The 25,883-nt window shown below is 48.4% G+C and overlaps 1 protein-coding gene across 1 annotated transcript in view; it reads right to left on the bottom strand.

Moving 5' to 3' along the window:
* The window catches only part of HS6ST2 (heparan sulfate 6-O-sulfotransferase 2), a 130,544-nt gene extending 107,455 nt beyond the window's left edge, over positions 1 to 23,089 (bottom strand). The window contains exon 1 of the mRNA XM_080553587.1: positions 22,401 to 23,089. Coding sequence (XP_080409713.1) covers positions 22,401 to 22,918 — 518 coding nt within the window. The 5' untranslated portion in view covers positions 22,919 to 23,089. The remainder of the gene's footprint in view (positions 1 to 22,400) is intronic.
* Between the last annotated feature and the right edge of the window lie 2,794 nt (positions 23,090 to 25,883).

Here is a 25,883-nt window from a genome sequence, read left to right as displayed (position 1 = left end):
AACCTATTAATGTTAATGAGAGAAATATAGCACGCATAATAATTATATCTGCCACTTCGTGTGCAATGAAATGAAAGCGAGCAGGTTAACTTAAGCCTGAAAGACTGTTTTAACTCTAAATTTGAAAATAGAATTTGATGGTGCATGATTAAACCTCAAATTCTGTAATTGGGTGGGTATTATTGGAGCAAGACGTTAACTTTTTAACAGTAGGAAGTTTTATGAAATCTTCCCTGAAAAGAAAAAAAATCCAAGCTTAAAAAAAGCATTCACTGTAAAACACTGTTTTGCTCTCCTTCTACAAATCTTTGATTTACTTTTGACTCAATAACTCACTAAAATTAACAAGATGAAATTATGTTTTGACAAGTTCCAGTGCTGATGAACAGATTTTCAAATCACGAATCCAGCTTCACCTCATTTCTCCACCACAGCTGACAGTTGAGAAGTGAATCATTCATTCCTTCTGGCCTTTGTGTATTTTATCAAATGCTACAGGGAACAACTAACTTCAGTTCCCTCAAGTAATTTCATAAAATGCCAAGCTTACCAATTTTTCACACTTTAATAAAATTAAGATCCATAGAAAAGAAAACATCCGTCTAGCCAAGCTCAACCATTTTGGCCATATGTTGCCATCAGAGGAACCTAACCAAAACTGAGCAAAAGCGATTACTGTACGCAATCCAGTCACTCAGAACACATACAAAATATACCCTTGGTAAGCTTTCCACCACTCCTTGGCAGCATACAAGGTTGTCTTCTGCATATGGTTTGGGTTACACCTCACTGAACAGATGGGTATGACGGTTACACTTCACTGAGGATAAATAAAGAGGATTATTTGTCCCTAGAGCCAAGGAGCTGAACTCACAGCATCTTCTACACAGAGGACAGGCACACGCAAGCAGCACGTGTCCAAAATTGAGTCGAATACACACAGAGGAGCTTCACAGCTTTGCAAAGCTTCTGAAAGAGGCCGAACAAGCAGAAGAGCAGCAAGAGCAGGCCCAGAAGCTGAAGACTTGAGACACTGGGGGGAGAAAGTCAAGGATCATTCCTAGGTTGAACACCAGTTATTAAAAGCGAAGCAAGGAAACTGCTCCCCCATTTGGTTCTCTCTTATGTTGAGAGAAACAGGACTCAAATGCCCTACATTTTTTTCAAAAGGACACACACACGTATCTTGCTTCACTGTCAATCTTTCCTCCTCACCCAAAGGACGCTGGGTTTTGTGTAAGTGGCCAAAAAGGAAACCGGCCCACTTGGACAGAAGTCAGATGCACGCAAGCTTCTGGTTTCTCCCAGTATATCAGAGCTGCTGGGATGCAGGTAAGCTCCTTCAGGATAACAAACCACCAGAGAAGCACAAACACCACATTTTCATCATAGCTACTGACAGGGGCAAATCCTAAGTAACTCTACCAAGGTCCATAGGCCTGTAGTAAACAGAGAACACGATCCCCGTGGCAATATACTAAATCCATAAAACCTCAGGTTTTGTGTACAGATGGGATGTTTTTAAAGTGTTTAAACACAGCACCTGGGGTAGCATCCTAAGCTCTGCTGCAGTCAGCAATGACAGCCGTCTCTACCGGCTCCTCGCCCCACAAGGACATCACGCAAGGTCAGGCAGTGTGCTAGCTTGAAGGACACCTCCTCGTCCCCCTCCCTGAGGGCACAGGAATTGAGCTTCTCCCCCCCTTGCAACTCTCCCGGGAGCAGCACCTACTGGAGACAGCGGAGTCAGAGAGGCTGCATCTAAACGCAGCTGCAAATGTTTTACGTATTCTGAAAATTCAAACAACACAGCTGTGTGATCTGAAATATGACTCGGCGGAGTTAAGTGTCTTACTGCAGGCAATCACATTTATTATAATAAATAACTATAAATAAATAATGAGGTTGCTTAACAGGGACACGGGTAACCTGTCTAGACAATCACGGAGGTGACGTACTCGGTGCTGGAACGTCCTCCAGATTTCAACAATAAGTCCTGATTAAAATTAGCCTGTTTTTTTGTTGTTGTTGTTATGTTTAAAAAGAAAAAAAAAAAGCTGGGCAACAATTGCTTATGTAAAAATACTGAAGCCTGCTTCCCAGCAGGTGCCTAGCAAGTTTAGCTAGTAACGCCACACTCCCTAGCATGCCTTCACCACAGCGGACCCTTCGGAAAATCAGGAAAACATTCTAGCACTCAGATTTTCTCACCATATACTGCCACTTAGAATAAATTCTTCTATCTGTAGCAGCAAACAATACTGCTGCATCAACAGGCTGGCCTACCTGTGGCTCAACAGCACCCCACAACCATCGCCCAGGTCTTTTGGTGGTGCTCCGCTGAGGGGAGAATGCTCCTGCTCCTGCCCGGTCATTTCACTGCCTGCCTAATGGAGAAAAGCGATGGCCAAACTAATAGCTAGAACATGTGACCTTAATTAATTAGCAGACCTAGTGGAAAATGCCAGCTCTGCATTGTCACTGCCTGCTTTCAAGGACCCTCTGCCTGTGTCAGCAGCACAGAGACGCTGGGTCTATTAGCATTTGCTCTGGGATAAGGACAGGAGATGCAAGACTAGCTTTAGCAACCTACTACGAGAGACAGACAAAGTCTGATATAAAAGAGCAAGCACCCGTGAATCAGTTCACGGAGGATTTCTTCCCTCTCCAACAGCTCTAACAGGCTCTAGGAGAAAGCCATGGAGAACTAACCTAAGGTCAACCAGAGAGGACCAGGTAGTGAGCAGATGGCCACCTGCCACCTCACCACTCAGCGATATCATTCCCTTCAGGTGCACCCTGAAACATTCCCTCGGTTCTTCCTCTCTCCCTCCAGCCACTTTCTTTCATCCATTGCTGTGTTCCCTTAGGTTACGGAACCCATTTAGCATGTAGTGGGGAACAGCTGGGAAAGCAAACAAAAAGAAATCAAGCCAGTACCTTCCACAATTACTCTGAAATCCTACAGACAGCTGCAACAAGCAATGCTCTTCCAGTAGTAACATATAAGAAAAACACATTTCTTATTCTATAAAAACATCCCTGACTTCGAGCAGGCCTGCAGTCACAATCAATTTCAATAACAAATTTTATCAATACTGGGCACCAGCCTTCAGGAAAAGAGCTCCCTTTCTCCCCTAGGCCATGCATCTTCCTCTGGATGAAAAAAACAGCACTCAGAACTTTTTCGAAGCAAATACTGCGAACAGCAACTCTGCTAACGTTTGCAGAATAGCCACTGGGAGCTTGATCAAGGCTGAGATGAAGAACTAACTTCCAGGAGAGACGCATGTTCACATGGGTACTGTTCCAGCAGTCAGGTCCTAATGTTTGCTGAAGATCTTCTGCGTCACAGATGAAAACCTGCAGTCACGGCTACTCAGGGGGATTTTCATTATTATTTCCACAGGTCATATTAGGGAACGAAATACCTTGCAGCTCAGCAACTAAATTTATGTGGGTTTTGCGTGTGCGTATTTTTTTTTTAAAGTACTGTTATTGCTACCACCTGTAAACCATTAAGAAGTGCAGATGCTGCCAAGAATGATTTGAATACCAGTATAAATAACAAAATAAGTAGAAAATGAGCAAATAGGCTAGGTTCATCTCCCCCCACACCCCCAGGGGCAATGACCTTACAAAACTTCATACCATCCCAGACCACAGCCAGTCTTGCAATTTAGACCAGAATTCTCGCTCGAATTTCCCAGTGTTTTCTGTTTTTGCTAAGTCGTCTTTTTGTTTTGTTTCATTTTGATAAAGTTTCTTCAACATCCACTGCACGTTGGACTTATAATGCTAATCAAACTTCTCTGGGTAGAGACAGAGTTTATAAATTAATCCTAGTAAAATAAATACATCAGCCAATCTTGGTATAAACATTCCTGCCTCTGATTAAGTTGAATTCCAGGACTGTGCGGCACGCATTTCAAAAGGGTAAAGGAAAGATGCATACATACAGTGCAGCACATTTCCAGCAACGTGACCTTAAAGTGACAATGCCTGAGCAGGTCTCAGGCTGAGACTGAGTTATTATGCAGAAGTGCAACCTGCTTTGCTTTCTTTCATGTCTTACCCACGCAGGGAGCTCTCAGGGCTGGGGCAGTGCCCGCGCTCGCCTGCTGCTTGCAAGGCTCCTGGTTTTGGCTGTGCCCTCCCTGTGCCAAGCACTGGGACAACCTGAGGATGCAGCCCCATGCTGAGGGTCCCCAGCTGTGCCCTCCCAGGTTCCTCGGAAACTCTGAGATATTTTTAAGTGCCCACAATACAAGTTGTACTTTCCTGTTGTGCGTTAACTACTGGCACCTATAAGAAGCAATCAATAGTAGTCTGTGCCATACCCTAAGAACCCTAAAATACTAAGTGCAGGAACCATCACAGACAAGACATTACTGCATTTATACAGGCTGGACTCCTATATCAAGAGCTATTTATAAACTGTAACTCGGCAGAGCTTCAGTGTTCATCTACTAACAAAAACGGGTGTTTTAAACAGGACCCAGGATAAGATCTTGGCAAAAGCACGAGCAACGATTCTGTTCGGTTTCACAAGTTTCCCAGTACAACCAGTACAAAGAAAACTTCAACATCGCTAGGGAAGCTGTATGTAACCTTTCATGCGTGGGGAGTAAGGACAGGAAGTGCATCCCTATCCATTGCAAAGAAGGAATTTCTAACCTTGAAATCAGTCTTGCTTATATCCACGTTGCTGCAGTGCTAGTGCCAGGTTAACTTGCCATGCAAAGCCCAGGGGCACAGAAGAGGGCACCAGTCCCCCTCCAGCCAAGGCAATCCCTTCCCAATCACTTTCCTCGTGAAATAAAAGCCTCAATCATCCAAACCTCTGCCTCCAAATCCACAGTGAAATCCCCTCTCTTCCACCATGGACATGATACAACTGCCTGTTAAAAAGTGAAAGCAGAATGCAATGCAATACTATAAAGCAATTAAACTGGAAAAATGTCATGAGAGCAGAATAAACAGAGTCTACTGGGGAAAAAAAAAAATAAGAAATTGGTCCTTTAAAAGCAACAATAAAAGAACTGTAGGTATCAGATTTGATTTTAAGAAAATGTTAGCAATGGTACATATGTTCAGTTAAGTTGTCAAAAGGAATTAGTTTAAATGAAAAGTTTTAAAAACACACTTAGAAAGCATTTATGTACTGCCACTCCACTGCTGCATTACACAATGCTTCGGAGATCACAAAACGGTCTCCCATCACCAAAATGAAACCCGGCAAATTGCTAATGATAACATTTAAAGCAAGACATGGGAATCCAGTTCTAAAAATGAAGAATGTGAAAACCTGTGTGCTTGTTTAACTGACCCAAGCCAGGTACTGTTTGGAGCCTTGCTGTCCCAGCCCAGCACTCTGCAGAGCCAGCACAAAGCAGGAATTACTAACTACGAGGGTTTAAGGAGGATGCAGCAACACTTCTTTCTAAGACTGGAGCACTCTGTAATGTATTACTCTGGCTTTTAACCTCTCATCCCATCACACTGCTCTCACGAGTTTTGTGGTCCCAGCATTAACTGCGTGGAAAACAGCTGACGTTGCAAAAACTCAGCTCTTATCGTTAAAGCTAGCTGGATCCTGCTCTTCAAGATGAAGCCGGCATGGGGCACAAATTCTCTCCTTCCCTGGGAGGCCGCCTCTCCAGGGAGCCGGACTTCTCGCTCCCGCACTGCAGGACGAGCACCTTTGTCTCTGGGAGGCGTGAGCTGGCCATGAAAGCATCACGTATGTGACGGGGAGAGTAAATTTCTGCTGTGCTGCCACCGGAGAACAGTGCCAGAGGTCAGCCAGGATGAAACCCTACAGTTCCCCAGAGCACAGAGGACAGGCAGCCTGTTGCTTCCTCTCCCGCTCCTACCCCAGCCAGCACGAGGCTCACAAACAAAACAGGAAAGCAAACAGACAGGTGAAGACCTGCTCTGCTCAGGCTGGAGGCAATGAGGCTTTTCAGATCAGTGCCAGATCCACAGCAGAGCTGCAGGATTTGTTTCCAGCGTGGGCAAGTCATAGCATCCCCTTAGACCTTGTCAGTGTACTCAGACATCTCCAGGAGCAAGCCAAGGATGCGCCGCTGAATGCACAAACTCCTTCCCCAGGTGGTTCAGGTTCCTGGCAACCTTGTTGCCATGCTACAGCTCCCAGAAAACTTAAATTTCAACGCAAAAGCAAGGGCCTCTAATGTTACCTCCTTCTAAGAACTTACCTTGTGCTCAGGAATGAAAGGAGCCCTCAAAGTAACTTTCTAAACCAAAGAAAATGAAAGAGTTGGACAATGTGTGTTAGCAGTTTTGTTTTTCAACTCTTCAGATTTCTAGGCAGCTGGTAAGAAGAAGCGGGATCTGATCTCAATTAGCTAAGAAATCCCAGATGTTTTACAAAGCTTTACCGGTAAATTCAGCTATTGATCAGGGCACTGACCCTTTCAAGTCTGCACAAACCCAGAACTTCAATACCTCCTCCAGATATCGAGGAGGAATTCCAGACCAAGGCCAGGTCTTAACAATCCCAACTGAAGTTCTTTTTTAAAGCATATTAAATCATTGCTATTAAAATATTTACGGCAAAACATGTTCAGGTATCCCGCAGGCATCTCTAGCACCAATTGCTGCAGAAACATATGTGCCCTGAAAATGAAGTTGACTGATGAGCTTTGGGATGCCTAACTGCGTGAGCTTGTCCGTTAATCCAAGTTTTGTTCAGAGACTGTAAGACACACAAGTTGGATGGGATTTACTTGCTCATCCCCTAAATCTCAGGTTTAGGTATTTCATTTCGACAGCCTTCACGCGGGGTTTAAACCATGTGACAGAGCGTGCTACAGAAGTCTGCAGACGAACTCACTTTTAACTCGCAGACTGAGAGCAAGGTCACAAAGCCTCGGCTCCAGCAAGGAGCAGGTCACTCCGTTCAGAGAAAACTTCCACGCCAGGACAAGGACAGAGCAGACTCAGCCCAAGCTTCCACACATTTCTGCTCACAGTTCTTGCTGGGTCCGACATAGGCCTGGGAAGCCAACTGCAACAAGCAGGCAGTAATCTGGGGGAAAACGTGGCATTTTGAAAGCTAAACTGAGGCAACAACTTTCGCTTGCAGGCTGTGGTTAAAGCAGGTGCCTATATATAGTTACGCTGAACGAAAATGTCTGATGTTACTTCTCTTGTATACAAAAGTTGCTCCTTACTCTGCTTCATTTTTTTTTTAAGCCAAATCAAGGTCTTTCCCATTGCAGGCCATCACCTAGCTATCTTCTGGATTTTAATTAAGCAGAAAGAAAAAGGCTAAACTGGAAAAACTGCCGGCTGGTTTGTTTTTGACAGTCATTTCTCCAGCATCCCCCTGTCCCCTCCAAATTGCTTTCGTATCATGCTGTACAAAATGCTGAATGGCAAAAGGTCTTTAGCTCCGCTGGGACGCTGGAGGAGCATCTCGCAGGAAGGATGACCGGCTTTCACAACACGTGGTTTTGGAGGTTGGTGTTCAATTTTACACTGTAGCTCCCAAGTAATTGTGACTAACCACTAAATCACCGTGTGTAATAGATTCCTCTGAACATTTATAGCTAACAGTTCCATTATGGCCTAATCTGGAAAACATCTAAATGACTCTCCACAAAAATTAGAGGGGAACATAAACGTCTTGATAAAAACAAGATTCCAGAGGTACTCCACTTAACCACGGTGACTTCTGTAATATAATGTCTAGTGTCTATCCATTTAGTCATTTGCTATTTGATTTTTAAACTCATGCTTCAAGACATCAATCCAGAGGCCATCAAGTCTACACAAAAGGTGAAATGATCAAGAACAAACCTCTAGCACAGCGCTGGGAACCACACAGGGGAGTGACTGGTAGTCTCTTGATGCTGCTCGGCTCACTTGCTGTCTGACTGCTGTGGATGAATGCTGCCTGTCACCAAACGGGAAATATGAAGATGCCATTGGATTTTCATCCCTGCCCTTCCTTTGAGCCAAACGCCCTCGCCCCGTGTTATGACACTGCACTCACTGTACAGAGTTTGTTGCCTTTTCTGGCACTCTGTAAAGAAGGGACGCACAAGGCTGTCCCTCGCAGCACGGCCAGGCACGGAGGGGAAGCCCTAGGCTCTGAGAAACGCAGAAAGCCTCAACCCCAGGTACCATCGGCCGCAGCAAGCCCGTGGCACCGATCACCCTCATACATTCGGCAGGACACTGGAAGAGGTGCGGGCAGATCGGGGCAGATGCACACCACAAGTGCTGCAGCACGGCCAGACCTGCACCCATCTGGAGATCCACCTACCCCTCAGCCGTGCTCCCAGGATGGGAGAGAGTAATCCCCCAGCACCCAGAGCCCTTGCTCAGCTTCGTCCTCCTCCTAACTCTGTGATTTCCCAGCTCTAAAGTTTTAGGAGAATATAGCCACGGAGGGAGAGGCACGACCCATGGAAGGTTTGGAGAAGGTGCCGTGCCAAACGTGAGTGATCCTGGCTATCCTTTCTTGTCAAGAGAACAATGCCACTTTGGCAGGGACAGAAGAAGGGCTGTATGCAATCAGAACCCGCAGACAATACAATCAGCTAAGCACATAAGCAGCAAAGGAGGGAAGTGTTACTGATTCATTCAGTTTTTCAGGAAAAGCCTGAACTGTGGTTAAGTGGAGGACAAGCTGAAATTTTCCATTAGGGAAAAAAAAACACACTTTGTTTACAGAGAGAAGGGGAAAAAATCCCTCAGGTTAGCATTCAAGTACAGCAGCAACAAAATTTACCACAAAATCTCTATGAGGCAGGTACTCACCCTGCTCCCAGCCCAAAGAGCAGTGGAGCTTGCAAACAGGCTGCACTTGTTTAACAGAAAAACTATGCTGAAAATAAACACCAGTAAGAGAATCCCAACCTTCAAAAAAAAAAAAAAAAGGAAAGGAATAGAGAGCCTTTTAACTTTCATTCCAGCGATTTTTCCTTCCATCTCCCTGCCTGTGGGGCACGCATGGTGGGAAAGATGTGCTCAACAGGGGACGTGGCTGCTGTAGGTGACCCAAGGCGTCAGCCCAGGCCAAGCACTTGAAACCACCACCACACCTTCCTGAGCTGCGTTGTGCACTCCTACGCCGCAGCCAAGGATCAAAGCCAAGAGATGCAATAAGTGGCTGCAGCCCAGCCCAGCCCTGGTACCTGCATTAAGCAAAGGCTTTTGCTTTTGTTCTTAGCAGAAAGGAATGTTTCATCTCAGCTACTCAAAGATGAAAAACAACTTGTAAAGTAAAAGGATGTTGTCCACGTGAGCTAAGCAGCCTTTGTTCTGTTCCCCCTTCTACAAACACTGCAAACTCACTCCCACCAGCCAGCGCACAGCGCCGTTCAGAACCACTGGCCCTAGCACAGGTCATGCCCTTGGACCACGACACGCCATTCAGCATCTATAATCCTGCCAGGATCTGCTTCCAAAAAGAAAGTGCATCTCTCAAGTCCCACGACACAGACCAAAGCAAACTCCCACAAACACCAAAAGGCAATGGCTCCTAGCAGCCCGGAACTGCAATTGCTGCCTTTCTATCACATCCCAGATGCCCACTTCCCTTTTCCACAGTAAATTAAGCCAGTCCCCTGCCAAAACTGAAACAATTAGCTGCGCTGTAAAAGATGTGGTCCTAGTTAGGCAAGCCATCTGCAAGTTCTCGTGAGAGCAATGACTTCTACCTGCCCTGTGTTCGGAGGGACACCGCTTACTTGATCCTAATGCCACAGGGCTTGCTAGGAACAAGGAACAACTATAAAAAGCACCTGATGAAACACAAAGTCTGTTTTTAACAACCTGCCGCACGAGATGTCATGCACGAAGATACAAACGGACCACCTCATGCACTGGTGAAAGCCCGGAGACATGCTGGCCCAAAGCCTGGGCTCCTAGCACCAGGGGACGTCTCTGCACTGCTCGCTATCCAGCGTGCCCTCTCTGTCCCTACAGACACGCGTAGTGAGACGTGCCTCAGCAAGGTCCGCAGTGAGATGAGGTGCCCACCCCAAAGCTGCCCTCGATAAGAAAACACGATCTAAGTAAGCTGAACCTATGGAGGTAAAACTTACAGGAAAGCAGCTTTGTAATGCTTGCTGCTCGCAGAGCTCCTTGTTCCAGACTGCTTTAGTTCCTTCTGATGATCAGATTTCAGCTGGAGCATCAATCGTCACAAGATCCCAGGTTTAATCAACCTGACTTCCATTATAAGCAATGAGTACAAGTACTGGAATTCTATCACGTATCAAAAGATATATAAATATCCTTAAAAAGATCTTTTAATCACAGGAGTAAAGAGATCTGAATTTCACTTATCTTGATGTAACTTTATATAGGACATTAAATATTTTTACTGTAAGGGAAAAAGTGAAGGATGATACTGTACCTCATACCCATAACTCTTGCCTGAATACACAGGTTTATTGCAGGAATCAATTCACCCTACGGAAACCATGACTTCAGGTGACAGATGGGAAAAGCAGAAGCAAAACTGTCCTGCTATTTCCAGGAAAATAACATAACATGACAGAAAAAGCAAATATAAACCTTCAGTCAAGAAACAAGAGAACCTTAGATTCCTTAAAAAAGAATACAGTGGCAGTTTCCAAAGTACAGTTAACGGGCAGCATTTAATACAGAAGCTGTTGTCAGCCTGAAACCTCGATGCCCAGACTGCAGCCCTGCCTGGGGCAGCAGCAGCAGGAAGGGCCGAGCAGGCGCTGCCTTCAAATCCTCCAGAACCGCTGCTGAGCCGCTGTGGCCGAGGCACAGAATCTGCTTATATATTTTACAAATAACCGGATCCTTCCATAATCCAGGCTCTGAGAAATTTTTATCTCTCCATGAGCTCAGCTATTCTCAAGTCCTTTCTATCTTTTTACCTCTGCGCTGCCTGATACGCTGATTTTATAGAAGGGACTGGCTGACACGAGGTCTGGATTCAGCTCAGATGGAGCTGGCCTTTTGGATCTGCTCTCCCACGTGCTGGTGGAAACTCACAGAATCACAGAATGGATGAATCATAGAAGTCGAAAGTCATCTAAAACTCACATCCTCCTGAAAATCCAAATCAAGCCCACCCGGGAAAGGCATCTGTTACTGCAGCCTCTGCCTGCAGAGGCTTGGATGTTACGCAGAGCCTGGAACAGCTGCTGCTTCTGGATTTCCAGGTCCCCAGCCCAAACTTGACATGCTAGTCAGGACAGACATCATCACGTGGATGCATCAGCTTACCCAAGCTGCTCTCTACGTCTTTGGGCCTTTTAACAGGGAACCTCAGTTTTCACTTGTCTCAGCAAGTCTCCAGACCCTACACACACTGCTCCTCTTGGTAAGCACATAGCTGAAGTTATAGGAAGAGGAGAATTGCAGCAGGGAAAGCTAGCATCTCAAAGGAGAACCAGAACAAAGACATCCACAACACAGGGAAATCCTAACTCTGCAGAAAAGAAAACTTCAGCACCCCATGGCAGCAAGAGGTGCTCGTGCCATTATTCTGACCCCTATTCTGCAGAGCCTTTAGCAATACATTTAAGCTAAGTACATGCTTAAGCAATATATTTAAGCACTTTTGTTCGCACCATAGTGTTCAGGCTTGACAAGATATGGTTTGTGGGCATCTTAAACCTACTGATGCGCAACCTCCTTCCAAAATCCTTCTCCAGAAATATCAGCACTATTCTTGGTTATGTGCATGAGTTAAACGTCCCAACAAACAAATAAATAAAAAAGATTGAGGGTGAATTTTTCCAAAAGCTGTACTGTACCAAACCTCAGGTCCAACAAACACGGTAAGCCAAGCTCACAAACAAGGGTAGTTATTCACACTCTTTTGTCCTTGCAAGTTACAAAGGAGCTCAGTAATCCAAACAGAAGAGCGCTCAACCATTTGCTGTACAACATTTTCTGATGACTGTACCTAGAAAAACTGCTATTCCTTCTTGCATGTGGTAGCACGTTGAATGTCTTGGAAAACACTGGGTAGTAAGACAGCCTGCAGAACTACTCCCCAGTTTAAATTCATCCCTAGTCATAGCCCTGTTCTTCAGCTGTCCTACGTCACTGCTAACTAGCTGCAGCCTCCAAAATCCAGCAGGTATTACTAGCCGAATCTCAGCACTACCCCATAAATCTAAAGCAGGAAGGAAGTTGCCTCTATCCATAAAATTCTGAGAGTGATCATATTCCAGCCCACAACACTGCTGACATCCAAAATGCGACTAGCAGAATGGAAAGCACGCCAACTTCTCAGGAGAAGCAGCTGCAGGTGCAGCTACTCTTTTCATTTGTTCTCTCTGCCCTTCCTCTCCTCTGGAAATGAGGATAAGGAAAAAAGGCATTTATAACTACACTTTGCAAAATGCCGGTTATACTCAGGAAGATGGACTCACCTAGGGTCTGTCATCTGTTCCAGAAGCAGGACCGGTTTAAATGGCTCTATAGGATATATTTGCAAATGAACACTGTTCAAGAGATAAGAAAATGAGATATCTGCTCTGAGGGGCTGCGGCCATAACAGCAACACGTTGTGAGCAGACAATACAAGCTTAAAGCAGAGCACCAATGCTGCAGTCCTGATGGCTTTGGTCAGGACATCTGGTGTTACATACCCAGCGTCTCCTATTTAGGAACACCTCCTAGCTCTTCTACGAGCCAGAGCACTGGCCTCACAGACACACCTTTAGGACATGCTTAGGGCCATACTTTAGGGCAAGCCTACTGGGATTCTGATTTTTCCAAGTTGTTCTTTCCAAAGAGCAAAGTCTGAAACTGCTTCATCCATGAACATGGATGAAAAATTACAGAAGATGCGAGAGTTCTGGCGTGACCACGTGCCAGCTGCTACGTGGTCAGCAAGCTTTCCTCTTTCTTTCGTTGGAGGGAAACCAGGCCAGGAAACCAAAGATCCTTCATGCTACATACACACAGAAATCCTGATGCAAAGAGCTGAATTAAGCTGACAAGCCAGAGGCTGAGAGGAGGAGGACAGGTCTGGTGATGGAGGCAGGACTCACCCCAGCTCAGGAACAGAGCCAGCTGTACAGTCCTGGCTTCTTCCATCCCACTCACTTGTTTATCCTCCGCTTTTCTCCCACGCAGACCAGAGCCAAGTAGACAGACCCCAGCAGTACCCTCCTCCAAAAAGCCAAACAACTGCCCTTTAAGTCACTTTTATTTGAAAGCCAAAACTATACCCCACATTTTATCAACCGAAAGTTATTTGAAGTCACCAAAATTCAAAAAACTACTGAAGTTTCAGCTAAAGATGCGTGACTAGGAAAACAGAAAATGTAATGGGTAGGCCATGCAAACAAATACTTCTTGTTGTACCGGCAACTGACTTGCAGCATACTAGAACTGACAGAGTTAAAGCCTAATTTATGCCATTTATGTTTTTGCAAGTCACTCAGCTACCATCAGGCAGACGCATCCTGTTGCGTCTGACATTTCCTTGAGCACTTTTGTCTTACTTCTCCGCGCTACCACTACACTGATGAGATCCAACACCCCCACAGAAAAACAAACGGCTCGGTGAAGCGCAGAAGCCACGCAGCCGTCTTCCTCCCCACCCGCAGCTGGCGACACCAGCTGAAGGAGGAACGACGCCTGCCGCTTTTTGGGAGCGCTGCACAGACGGACGCCTCCACCCACAGCCGGCCCCACTGATGTCCTCAGCAGCAGCCCCGCAGCATCTTCCACCTCAGAATGAGCTAACTGCTTGCCAAAGGAAGTTGGAGACGTATCGCCTGGTAATTTTTGCTCAAGTGGGACACAAAGGCATTCCCAATAACTTTCTCTGAACCCACAAGAAAGGAAAAAACAGCCCCAGATTAGCTGAGGATTGCTCCAGGGAGTAGCTTTCCCACGGGCAAACAGAGAGCGTGAGGAAGCAAACAGAAGGCAATGTTTTAAGCACTTCCACCTAAGTCTTAGTTTCTTAAGCAGAGGGGTTTTAGGTATCACACAGATTAGATTAACCTCACCTAGACCTGCTTAAGGATTCTCTCCCCTCAGTTAACCTGAAAAAGGAACTCTCAGAAGCAACTTCTCTGCATTTAACCAGAGAAACTCTGCTTTCCTTAGCAGAGGGTTAAAACGGCTGCTTTACCCTGAAGACAAGGAAGCTTGGAGAAAATAGTCCCAAAGAGTGCTTTACTCACTTGATTTGGGTGTTTGCTGAAGGATCCCACAGTTCAAATTGCAGTTCCAAAGAGCAGATTCCCACTGCTAGGAGCAGCACTGTTTTAATTTATCCGGCACAAAATGGAATAAAGGAAGAACTGATCTTCCAGCTACTTGGACCTCTAAGAACATCAAAACTTCACAGCCCTTTTGATTATGGAAAATTAGGAGCATTTGCTACAAGGATCTCATGAAAGGCATTGCTATCTTCATGCTTTTATGGAAATGCGCAAAACCGTTTAATGCTGCAAGATTCTCTCTCTCATAGCTGCATATGTTTAGCTATATGACATCAAAGTTTGGCTCCTCCACAGTTGCGCAAGCAGCTGAGAACCAAGAAGCAATGTGATGAGTCTCACCCCTAACGGATCTTACGACTTATAGGTCCTCTAAATACTAATGATTTATTTAGTCTTGAAAAAAAAAAATGGAGATTTCACTCAAAGCTGTATACAAGCAATATCTTAAATGGATTCTGTCTTTAAAAGCATGAATGGCTGAGGAAGAAGGCTGGAGTCAGGGAAGAAGAAAAAGCTAATCCTAATCATCACTCATTCAAAAACACCATCTTGTTACGCGCTTATATACGCTACCCACCCAGAGACACGTAAGTGTATGGAAACAGCAAGCGAGTTAAGTGTTTACCAACTGACTTTTTATTTTGAAACAAACAAAAACCATACACTGGATGTTAAACACAGGTCCTACCCACTGTGAAAAAATTATACTTTTACTGTTTACATCTGCAGTATGAACTTAAATGCAAAAATATACATACACTGCTTTGGCTTCTTAGTCTCACATTAGCAAATGCAATTATCTTTCATTAATTTTACAGAGTGCTCACAGTAGAAATTAAATCATTTCTTCATGGCTGTTTAAGAAAAACTTTACCGTGTTAATTATTCATAAATACAAAAGTCTGCTACTTATTACTCATCACAACTGTGATTCATTTCAATAATGCCTGAATAATTCGGTGCTACCCTATTAATCCCAGAACACGCTGTACAATGGCCGGCATCAGCAAATCAATCACGAACAGCGAACCACGCTCGCTGGCAGGTCGAGGAGGAGGAGGAAGAGGGCAGGAGCGGCGCGGGACTTGCTGGCGACCCTCCACACCGAAGCCCACTCGTCCGAGCGCCATCCCGCACCTCCGTCCTCGCCAGCTTCGCGGACGCAGCCAGGGAGCGAAGAAGGGAGGGAGCAGGCGGCAGCCCCGCGAGGAGGAGCGGGAGGAAATGAAATCCTCTCCAGCAACGCAGGGAGCGTGCACGGGCAGTTGCAAAAAAGGCTGAGCCGGGAGGGCTCCTCGGCCCCAGCGGTCCCCGCAGCGCAGACAAAGCGGCCGCCATTTCTGCGGCTAGGTGTGGAAATGAGGAGCCGCCCGGGGGTCTGCACCCAGCGCCCTGGCTGCTCAGGGAGGACAGAGCCAGCCCAAGGCTGTCGCCCGCACAGACCCGATGCCGCAGGGAGGGGGAAGGGGGCAGAGAAGTGACTACGGCAAGAAAGCGCACTCAGACCTGGTGGAGTCCCAGCTTCTTGTACCGCTTCCACAGTTATTTAAAACAAAACCGAAAAAAAAAAACAAAAGAACAACAAACCCACAGACCTGGCCACACACACACAAAAAATAAAATAAAATCGCACCAAATTACTGCTATTTTTTCCCCTATAAGAAGGTCAGAAAATCATCAGTGCCTTGGAAACACCTCTCTCATCACCACGCTCGATCGGCGCTTGCAGGGGGCACGCACGCAGCCACCCCAGCGCTGGGCCGGCACTGCCGAGTACCCACGCGATCTCACAAAGACCCTTTCCTGCATTCGATATTCAACTACGTATTATTATTTTGCTTTCTAGCAAGTTACGCAAGCTAATCTGGGCTGATACTGTACAGAAACGCTACCTTTATTATTATGGTTGTGGAGAAAGTAAATTAATGCAAAGGATTGCACACAGAGGCCTAATCCATTTGAGGTAAATCAATGCATTGCACATTTAAATTGCTCTGCTTTCCTTCAGAAAAGTACATTGAAGTGATTCATTAGGCACTGAACTGTTCACAAGAAACAGACCAATACTCTTAGGCATGCCAGTGCATCTCTGCTAGTTAAATTTAAAAAGCAATCAAGTCTACTAATAAGTCCTTTTTGCCGACATTTACATCAGTAGAGAACATGATTCCTGACAATTCAGATTAAATAAATGAGGGACAAATTAATATCAGTTAATATACCTCAGAACCAATGTTCAACTCGTTAAACTTAAAAAATCTGTCTTTTAATAAAAATAAATAACCTATTGGTGATGCTCGACTTCAAAGTGCCTTTGATAACCTTTATCAAAGGTTATCAAGTTATGAAGAGGAATCACGTGGCACAATCTGTGTCTATTTTAATACAGTTGAAGCGTGTATTTATAGTTTCCTTTTAATATTTATAAATTCCCAGAAAAATTAGCAGAAAGGCACCTTTTCAACGAGGAGCGCTCGTGTGTCTTAGTACAACAGCACCGCGCCATGGTGTTCACATTCCCACTCTGCTCTTTAGGGAGGACTGACCTGGATAACAAACGGAACAAACAATGCAGGGAAGAGCATCTCTGCCTCGCCTCTTGCTCTGCTGCAATCACTGGCATTTATTTGTGCGTTAAATAGCATCGACTCTCCACCCACCCACACACACGTTTTCCGAAGTTAAAATAAAAGACAGTAGGAAACATACTTTTAAATAACAAAAAGTCAATTTGCACTTTAATAAAGATTTACAGCAGAAATGAAGAGACCTAATAGGGAAAATGATTTTTTTTTAATCCTTTTAAGGTGGCCTTTAAGAAGTCCAACGCTACCTGCAAAACCAGCAGTATCAATTTGGAGAGCTAGGCCCTGCCGTCCAAACTTAAAAAACGTGAGTTTAAGTTCACAATCAGGACCTTCAAGACAGGGCCCTGCAACAGGATTAGGCTAAGGAATGACTTATTTGTGGAAGCAATCTCCTGCCCTTCCCTCCAGGCCCCTTTTTGGCCAGGCTGCTGATGCCAACACCACGAAACCAGGTGACAGAAGGGGAACCACCAGCCACAGCAGCACGTTAGCAGCTCACCAGGCGATGCCCGCTGCGCCACCCGCATCTCATCTCGCGGCTCCGAACCGAAAGAAGCCAGGTCATTCAGGATCCCCGCCGATAAACCAAGCGGCGTGGCATCACCCAGGCCTCGCAGCACCGCCGCGACCGCGTGGTTATTTCTGCGGTGTCACAGCTGCTGCAGAGGTTTCCTGGGAGCCTCACCCAGGAGCGTTTCAAGGGCAGGCGTGCTCCCCTGCACGCTGTTTTCTGCGGGACCCTCACACCTCGCTTCCAGCCCTTCTCCTTTTCTTTATTTCCAGCCTTTCAACTGCCAATTCTGCGGATAAGCGACAACCACCAAATCGTCTCATTCACACACAACCAGACGGAGGAGTGCCACCGGGCAGGAGGAAAGCTCAGCTGGCCCCACAAGAAAAGCAGCGGTGAGAAGCCAGCCCTGGCACAGACCAAGCACCAGCAAGCAGGGGTTTTACTGCTCTCTGGCTGGAAGGCGCATCCTTGGAAAGAGTTTCTGCTCCATCAGCATCCAGAGGTTTTAAATTGCCCACCTCCTGCCAAAGCTGGAAGGAAGCTGGTCATTAGCATCGGCCCCATGCCTCGGAGCACCTTGGGACTTCACTGAACCCCTTGCAGGATGAGGAGATACGGCGCCAATTTGCAAGGCTTAACTATTTCCCAAATCCCACTCGGGTTAGCACCAGCGCAGGTGAGCTGGTGGAGCTCAGTCCCTCGCACGGCTGTCCAGCAGCCGCTGTTGAGCGAGCCTCTCCCTAGGTTGCAAAACCCCCAAAACAATTTCTGCTACACGACTTCCCCCGCTCCAGGCAGAAGCGGCCTGCTGGGAAAACCCAAGCACAGGGCCCACCCTGCTCCGGGAGGAGCGGAGACGCCACCAGCACTGCCGCTGCTGATGGTAACGCTCGCTGCAGCCAAGCCACCTCCTTCCAGGGGCTCTGCCAGAGGGCCGGCTCGCAAGGAGCCACACACACGGCAAAGGACCTCAGATTTGCAAATGCAAATCCCGCCACATTTCCAAGAACGCAGGGATTAATCTGCTCAGCCAAAGGAGCCGAACACAGTAAATGCTTCCAGTGTGCTGGAAAACGTTTTAATGCATCTTTTCTTTAGATTTTCATAAGACGTAATTTGGAAGAGTTTAACTAACATCAAGGGACAAGGCAAGAACATCCACACGCTGCCAGGGGCTTTTGCCACACATCACAATGACACGGTGCCAGCGTCAGGCTTCCCAAAAACCAGTAACTTGCATCCCTGCTCCTGGTCCAACAGGCTTCTACCAGCAACGTAACTTTTCTTCCAGTCGCAGACTTCCTGGCTCCAGGCTTGCTCTCCTCCCAACAGAGAGAATCTCTTCCCTCCAACACCAGCCAGGAGGGACACTGCGTTAGCCTGACCTTCGCCCGCAGCCACATCTCTCACCCGATGAGGGTACGAAGCCACGACACCACTTAAGCGTGCAGGTATCAGTATTTGCTCCTATGTCTCATTACATTTGCCAGCCTAACCCCAAGCCCTTTTGTTTCTTACAACGGTGCCATTGGATTTATTGCTATAGACAAGTTTGGTAGATACCTCCCATAATAATTAGCCAGAGCTGAGTGAAATCTGTTGTGTGATGCTCTCACGCACAGTTACTTTGGATGCTGCTTCAGTCTGGCGTGCCAAAAGCTTTGAGGCTTCCACAATCAATCAAGTGACCCAAGTCAGTCACTCCTGACTAGGAAAAGGCACATTTCTCCTTTCTCACCACTGATGCCAAGCGGCTGAGACAACCCACTCCTTTCTGCCACCACCATCAGCCCACTCCACCAACCTCCCAGGCAGCAAATCCAGAGAGCCCAAAGCATCAGCCCCGCCTGTACCTTCCCCCTTCCCTCTCCCAACATTTCCGGAGGCTGCGGTGCTGCTGCTCCGTTCCCATCCCCATCAGCTGAAGGCAAAGCCAGCTGCAGGGAGAGGCAGCCAGGAGGACGAGGAAGAGGTGAACAGCCTTCAGCACTGATGGAACAAGCGACAAGCAGGAAGGAGGCCGACAGAATACGCACCCTGATGGGATAGGGGAGGAAAAAAAAAAATCCCTTTCCCCACACACACAGACTTATGTTCCTCTATGGCAAGGAAGGGCTGAAGTAAAAAAAGGGAGCTCTGTTTATCTACTTACTTCATATTAAGCAGCGCAGGCACCACTAAAAAGAAAAGCAAATTTGGGGAATCTACATGCTTAGAGACAGGAAAATACCATTGTGTTAAATCCAAAATAAAAAACTATCACAAACAGCCACCCTGAGCACTTCTACCCCAGAGCAGCAACGTGCCCTTCAACCCTGCAGTTCCTAAAGAAAACACAGGCAGACTACTGATGAGAGAAGGGCAGAGGCTGAAGAAGGAATGCTCCAGGCAACCAGATTCCTCACGGGCACAGCCCCAAGGCTGATCCCATCACATCATATCGTGGTGATGCTCAGGTACCTGGTGCTGAGCCACAGAGATCCCAGACTGGGCATCTTCTGGACTTCCTAAACAAAGGCTCAACTTTTAAACAAATGCAGAGGCTCCTCGGGAATGGTCCAGCTAATCACCAATCCAACCAGCCTCAAGACAAGTAGACTCCCCATGCTCCTCATCACAAACCTCCACGCAAAGTAATTATGCATAGATGCAAGCTAAGAAGTTTGCTGGAACAACCACCTCTCACTCGGCTACTCCCAAACAAGGCTAAGCAGCCCAAACGTGGTAACTACAGACTGCGTTATAAAGCTACCAAGTCATTCAAACCACCCTTAGAGCAGGTACCTGTTTTTTAATCACCTTGACTATAAACACAGGAATTCCCATCCTTGCCTAGCCAAGCTTCACGTGAGGAAGCTATGGTCCTCTGCTCCTGACTGAACCCCGTTCCCTGCCCTGACGATGGACCCCAGCCAGGCCTTGCACCCCTCCTTCCTCCTCCAAGCTGCGCCCTTCACTCAGGACTCAAGCAGAGAGGGATTTTTCCCTTCCCTCCCTGCCAGTACCGTTCAGGCTTCCCCCAGTGACCACAGCACAGGAACAGCCAGGCTGGCCCTGCTCAGAGCCCCAGCCAGCCAGCACGGCTCCTCTGCCCAGACACCCTCATCCCACACCTACCACTACTCTGAAAGAAGTCATTATCTGCCCAGAAAGTGCTTAGATGACCGTCTGTTACTGGCACTAGGAATAGGTGCTACTTAACTAGTTGTCAACCGAATGTTGCTAAATCGAGAATGCAAAATAAAATTAAGCACGAGACGTTACAATGTGTAGGAAGACTTGAAGGGACTATTGTTCGTTTCAGAACGTCTCCTGCTGTATTTTTAAACATCTAGAAGTTGCAGTCCAAATAATCGCTTGTCAAAACATTATTTGGGAGAACAACTGTAGCTACTAAGCAACCTGCGTAATTAGGTTATTAAAAATGCAACATGATTTCAAAGCAGGCTTTTATAGAGTAGACCTATACGTAACACAAAACCATCACAGCTTCATTTTCATCCTTTTCAGCTTCCATCCCAAGTCACGAGGCCTCAGGACCTCTCTACGTCGGTTGTGATGACACCCACGGCATTGCTGGACGAGGAACCGTCGCTGTGAGCTCCTGGGAAGGTACATGCAACAGTTCTGTTTTGACTCAGAAAAGCATGTTTGGTAATCCAAAAAGGGGGGGGGGGGGGGGAATCAGCCAAAGCCAAAAGCCACAAACAACTCAGCTCTGCAAGCCTGGCATTTCCTTCTGCCTAAGGTGGCTGGCCCAGGACGAGGACTGTCCCATTTTTCCGGAGGGCAGGACTAACCCTGAGCACAGAGGGGACCCTGCGCCTCTGGGCAGCGAAAGGAATCCGTGCCCCACAGCTACAACTCTGCAGAGCAGGCCCATCTCTAGGGGGAGAGAAAGAAAGATCACTTGAAGATGTTTAGCGAAAGAGACGTCACGTTCCGCGTTTCCATTTCTGCCGGCAAACAATGCATTTACATGACAGGTAAAATAAACTACACAGCCTGGGAAACTGGGAAGATAATGTGCCCAGAGGGCAAAGAATTAGTTCCTGATGTTTGCAAATGGAGTGCCACAAAAACGAGACAATTAAATTTTAAGGCAGCGGGGAAAACAAAAGAGCGAGAATCACAATAGCTAAGCCTCATGAAGAGCTTCATCTAGGCTACAGGAAGATAATGACGCTAACCGTTTTTCTACTAGATGGCAGTGTGGTGTCACGCTATATAAAAGGAATTCTATAAAGAAATTGCACTCTATTTCAACTGAATCTGTGCTTAGACTTGACTTCAGACAGCATGATATATAACAGTACCCTCGTTGTAAGGGGACCTGCCATTAATCTAACAGCGCAAGAGGAGCGATACCCTAGTTTCTGATTTCCCAGCAAAGCAATGCGAAAAGACGCTGAAACCCCGAGCCGTTCGGCCGCACGCACGGCCGCGGACAAGCTCCGAGGTGGGTTACAACCGCAGGTGTGCTGTCACCGCACCGCTCCGGGAGCGCGCGGCACGGAGGCCCTCGCCGCTCGGAGCACCGGCCAGCTGGGCTCTGGAAACGCAGGGGCAGCCTTCAGGCAGCCAGGCGGCTACGGTCAGGTTAGGTCAGCAACTTCTGCGGGAAGAGCAGGGCTGAAGAAAAGCAGAGCCACTAAAATCCGAAAAGGAGAGCCCGAAATAAAACGAGGTTAGGGCTGGAGGGCAACGGCAACGCTTGCGGGTGATATTCAGCCCTAAGAATAACCTCTGATTCGCAAGGCTGACGTTCGTGCAACCTAAACTTCAGCCCTAACAGCACCCGGCGGCTCCCAGTTCCTCCCACCGCCAGCGTTTCTCTCTGGGCACCAGGCTCAGCGCGCTGAGGCTGAAAAGCCCCGGGGCACGGGGGCTGCTCAAGGCACTCGGGGAGCCCCGGGGCAGCCGGGCCGGGGCCGGGCAGCACCGTGCGAGGGGCTCGCAGCTTCGGGCGGCCCGCAGGGACCCTTTAGGACGGCGGCAGCCCGCGGGCTATCCCTTACGGGCGGCCGGCTCGCGGCACGGAGGGGCGGCGGGCCCCCGGAGGAGGGGTGCGTGGGCTCGGCTCACCTGGAGGGCCGGAGCCGCACCTCCTTCTTGCTGTCCACCACGGAGGGCACGCAGTTGGTGAGCTCGGTCCAGTCGGCGTGCAGCCCGCAGCTCCAGCCGGTGGAGAAGCGCGAGAAGAGCCAGGTCTCCCGCTTACCGGGCCGGTGGCAGGTGCACTTCTTCTGCCCGGCGCGGCACTCGCACGGCTGCTCCAGCTGGATGTTGCGGACCAGGTGGCGGCCGAAGGTGGTGCCGCCGGTCTTCTGGATGTGCAGGAAGACGATCAGGTCGTCCCCCTTGATGTTGAAGTCCACCCGCCGCAGCAGGTCGCCGGCGGAGAAATTGAAGCGCGGCACGAAGCGAGCCGGCGTCTCGTCCTCCGCCCGGTACGGGTCGGCGGCGGCGGCGGCGCCGGGGCTGAGGGCGCGGAGCCGCAGGAGCTGGCACTCGGTGCCGGGGCACACGTACTGCAGCACGATCACCGCGAACAGGAAGAGCATCACCAGCGCCAGCAGCACCTTGTGCGACCGGTCCTCCATCGTCGCCGGACGCGCCGCACATCGCCGCCCCTCGCTCACAGCCGCCGCCGCTCGCTCACAGCCGCCGCCGCCTCGGGGGGCAGCCCCGGCCGCGCTCCGCCGCCATCGCCCCTCCGCCGCCGCCGCCACCGGCCCTTCCCGGCAGCCCCCGCGCCGCCTCCGTTCCTCCCCCCCCCCCCCCCACTCCCGGCACGGCTCCGCCCCGGGCTCGGCTCCGCCCCGGGTCCGGGCACGCGCTGCCGCCGCCTCAGCGGGGGTCTGGCAGCGCCGCCACGCAGCGCGGTGCCCCGGCGGGGGAGGCACGGCAGCACCGCTGCCCCGGGCCCTGCCGGCCTTGCCCCGGGCCCTGCCGGCCTGCCCCGGGCCCTGCCCGCCCGTTCGGGTGCCGGGGCAGCGGTTGCTCGACGCCCCGGGGTGGCTGCAGGCGATCCGGTGGCAATTACACGTTCTGAAAACAAACACGAGGGCTCCGCGGGCATGTGGCGGGCCGGCGTCCCGTGTACACCCCTGTCCAGCCCTCCCGCACCCACCGGCTCGCCGCTCAGGCCCGGCGGCCCGGTTCGCACCCCGACGCCTTGCGCCCGGCTCTCTCCCCCTCCTGTTGCTTCCGCCGCCCCCGTCCCTGTCAGCCAAGGGCTGAATTTTCTAATACACACAGCAGCCAGCACAGAAAATAATTTGATGCCACTCGCCCGGACCTTCATCCATCATCAAAAGAAAAAAAAAAAAAGAAATGGCCTGCCTCCTTTCTCCTCCTCTCAAAGGGCTCCTGCAGTCCACTTTAAGTAATTTCACCGGCTACGTGTGATGTTCGGAGGGGATGTCTTTATGGTTTTTTATCCTTGAGCAACCTACCCTGCCTTTCCTATTTTTTTTTTCCAGTTGTCTCAACTATTTTTGAAAACATTTACACTCACAATAATAGGCAATTTTATCACAAAGATTCTAGGCATGAGAACTACTGAGTTAATTTGCTTCTGTTTATATCTGTCTCTCCAAAATGAATGGATTGCACCATTTAATGAAAATGCTGTGTTCTGAAATTCGAGCTTTAAAATTATAAAGATGTTGCTGTGCTTTATATCCATCAGTCTCTCACAGTCATTTATTTTAAAAAAAATACATTTGCCTCCAGCTTTATTTATTTTACATTACAAAATAACAAAGATGTGTGCTGGGTTAAAACTGCTCCTGAATGCTAATACGTGAGAATTAAAAGGAGGGAATAATGACGGCCTAATGTCTACACTAAATTAATATATACTATAAAAGATATGATGCATACTGGGTTGGTGTTCCCAGCAGAGCCATTATTCTGGAATGGGCTAAACAAACAATGATCATCCTTTCACTGATGAGTGATGGTCTCCAGTCTGCTGCCTCCTCACCCACGGTATGCAAATGATGCTCCCTAGCTTTGATCCAGGGGGCACAAAACATTAGCTTGGGCACTACAGAAGCGAAATTCACCCCGAATGAGATAAAAGTCTGCGGTCCCCCGTGGGTAATGCGCTCCCTGGTCAGGCAGGGGCATGCTGCTGCTGGTACAAAGCAAGGAGCTGCTTTAAAAAAGGAGTTGAAGGGACAAAGACAATATGAAAGCAGGGTCGAGCCAAGCTGGTGCAGGATCTCCTCTTGAGCTGACCCCTGTTTACCTGCAGAAACTTTCTGAAAGGCAGTGGCTTGTATGTAGAGGCACCAGGTATTTGCCCAGAGACAGATGAGTACAAAGCCTTCTGCCTCAGGCCCTAGATCGATGGTTGCAGCTTTTGGAAACTCTTGTTAACTTTTCATGTGGGACAGATTATCACATCGCTTTTTTTTGTCGCTTTTTTAAAGACCTTCACAGCATCTGAATTTCACTTCCGCTTTTGGTTGACAAACGGTGACTGCTTAGCCCTAGCAAAGAGAAAAGACCCACCAGCTCTGCGGCAAGCAGGCTGCCAGAGTGCAAACCGGAGCTTTATTAGGCACTAACACCTCTAGCTCATAGGAAGGATCACGGTTTCCCGTCCCCCAGCATCAGCCGCACTGCAGAGGCCCGGGCAGGGCCTGCAGGCAGCTGTGAGCCCTGCGGGCAGAGGGGCAGGACTGGGCTGGGGACACCCCGACTGCTGGGGAACCCGCAGCTGCCTCCTGTGTCATGAAAATAGCATATGTATTCCAGCCACAAACCCACCTGCCACCAGCCCAACGGCTACTGCTTTCTCTCGGAGAATGGTCTCTCTCAGCTGGAGCAGCTGATGGCTAAATGGGTTTGTGGTGAGCGCGTTCAAAACCTCTCTTTCCAAAGTGGGTCCTCAAAGTGATGGGGCACATGCCCCAGCCTTGTCCTCCACTAACCCAGAAGGAGCTGTCCCCGTCCTGCTTCCACAAGATTTGTAGAAACAGGTAGATTTTCTTGGCTGTCGAGGCTGGGTGAAATTGGATACCAGGGTCAAAAGATGCTAGTGGGGTCAGCTAGGCAGCATGAACACACCACCCTGTTTCCTGAGGAAACAAGGTTTAGAAAGAGTAGAAAAGCACAGAGCAATGAGATCTTCTGCAGGCAGGGCACCGGCATCACGTGGGAGGAGAAGCAGAGACGAGAGCAAGGAAATGCCCAGCAAAGAACCAAAGAAATGCAATCATGGGAGCTGGATAGAAGCTTCGCCGGTGCCTCACAGAATAAGGCCCTTATCTAGAAAAAAGGTATGCAAATAAGTAAAGGCACGGAGCAGCAGGGTGATGAGTAAAACTAATTAGAAAATGAGGCTTGATTATTCATGGACTTGACATATCAGAGAGCAGCTAATCAAAGGAATAATACAAGTTTGCATATTCTTTGTAACGTGGGCATCAAAGCCCTCAAAGCCTCTCTTCTTGTCACTATGGCATCACCACTGCTCATTCCTAAAACCAAGCACACTCAATGAGAGCGTAACGTCTCACTCCGGATCACACGATGCATCTAGGAGAGCTTGGA

This window comes from Anser brachyrhynchus (assembly GCF_964034855.1).
Source record: "Anser brachyrhynchus genome assembly, chromosome: 13".
Classification (NCBI taxonomy): domain Eukaryota; kingdom Metazoa; phylum Chordata; class Aves; order Anseriformes; family Anatidae; genus Anser; species Anser brachyrhynchus.
This window is presented reverse-complemented; position numbering and strand designations above follow the sequence as displayed.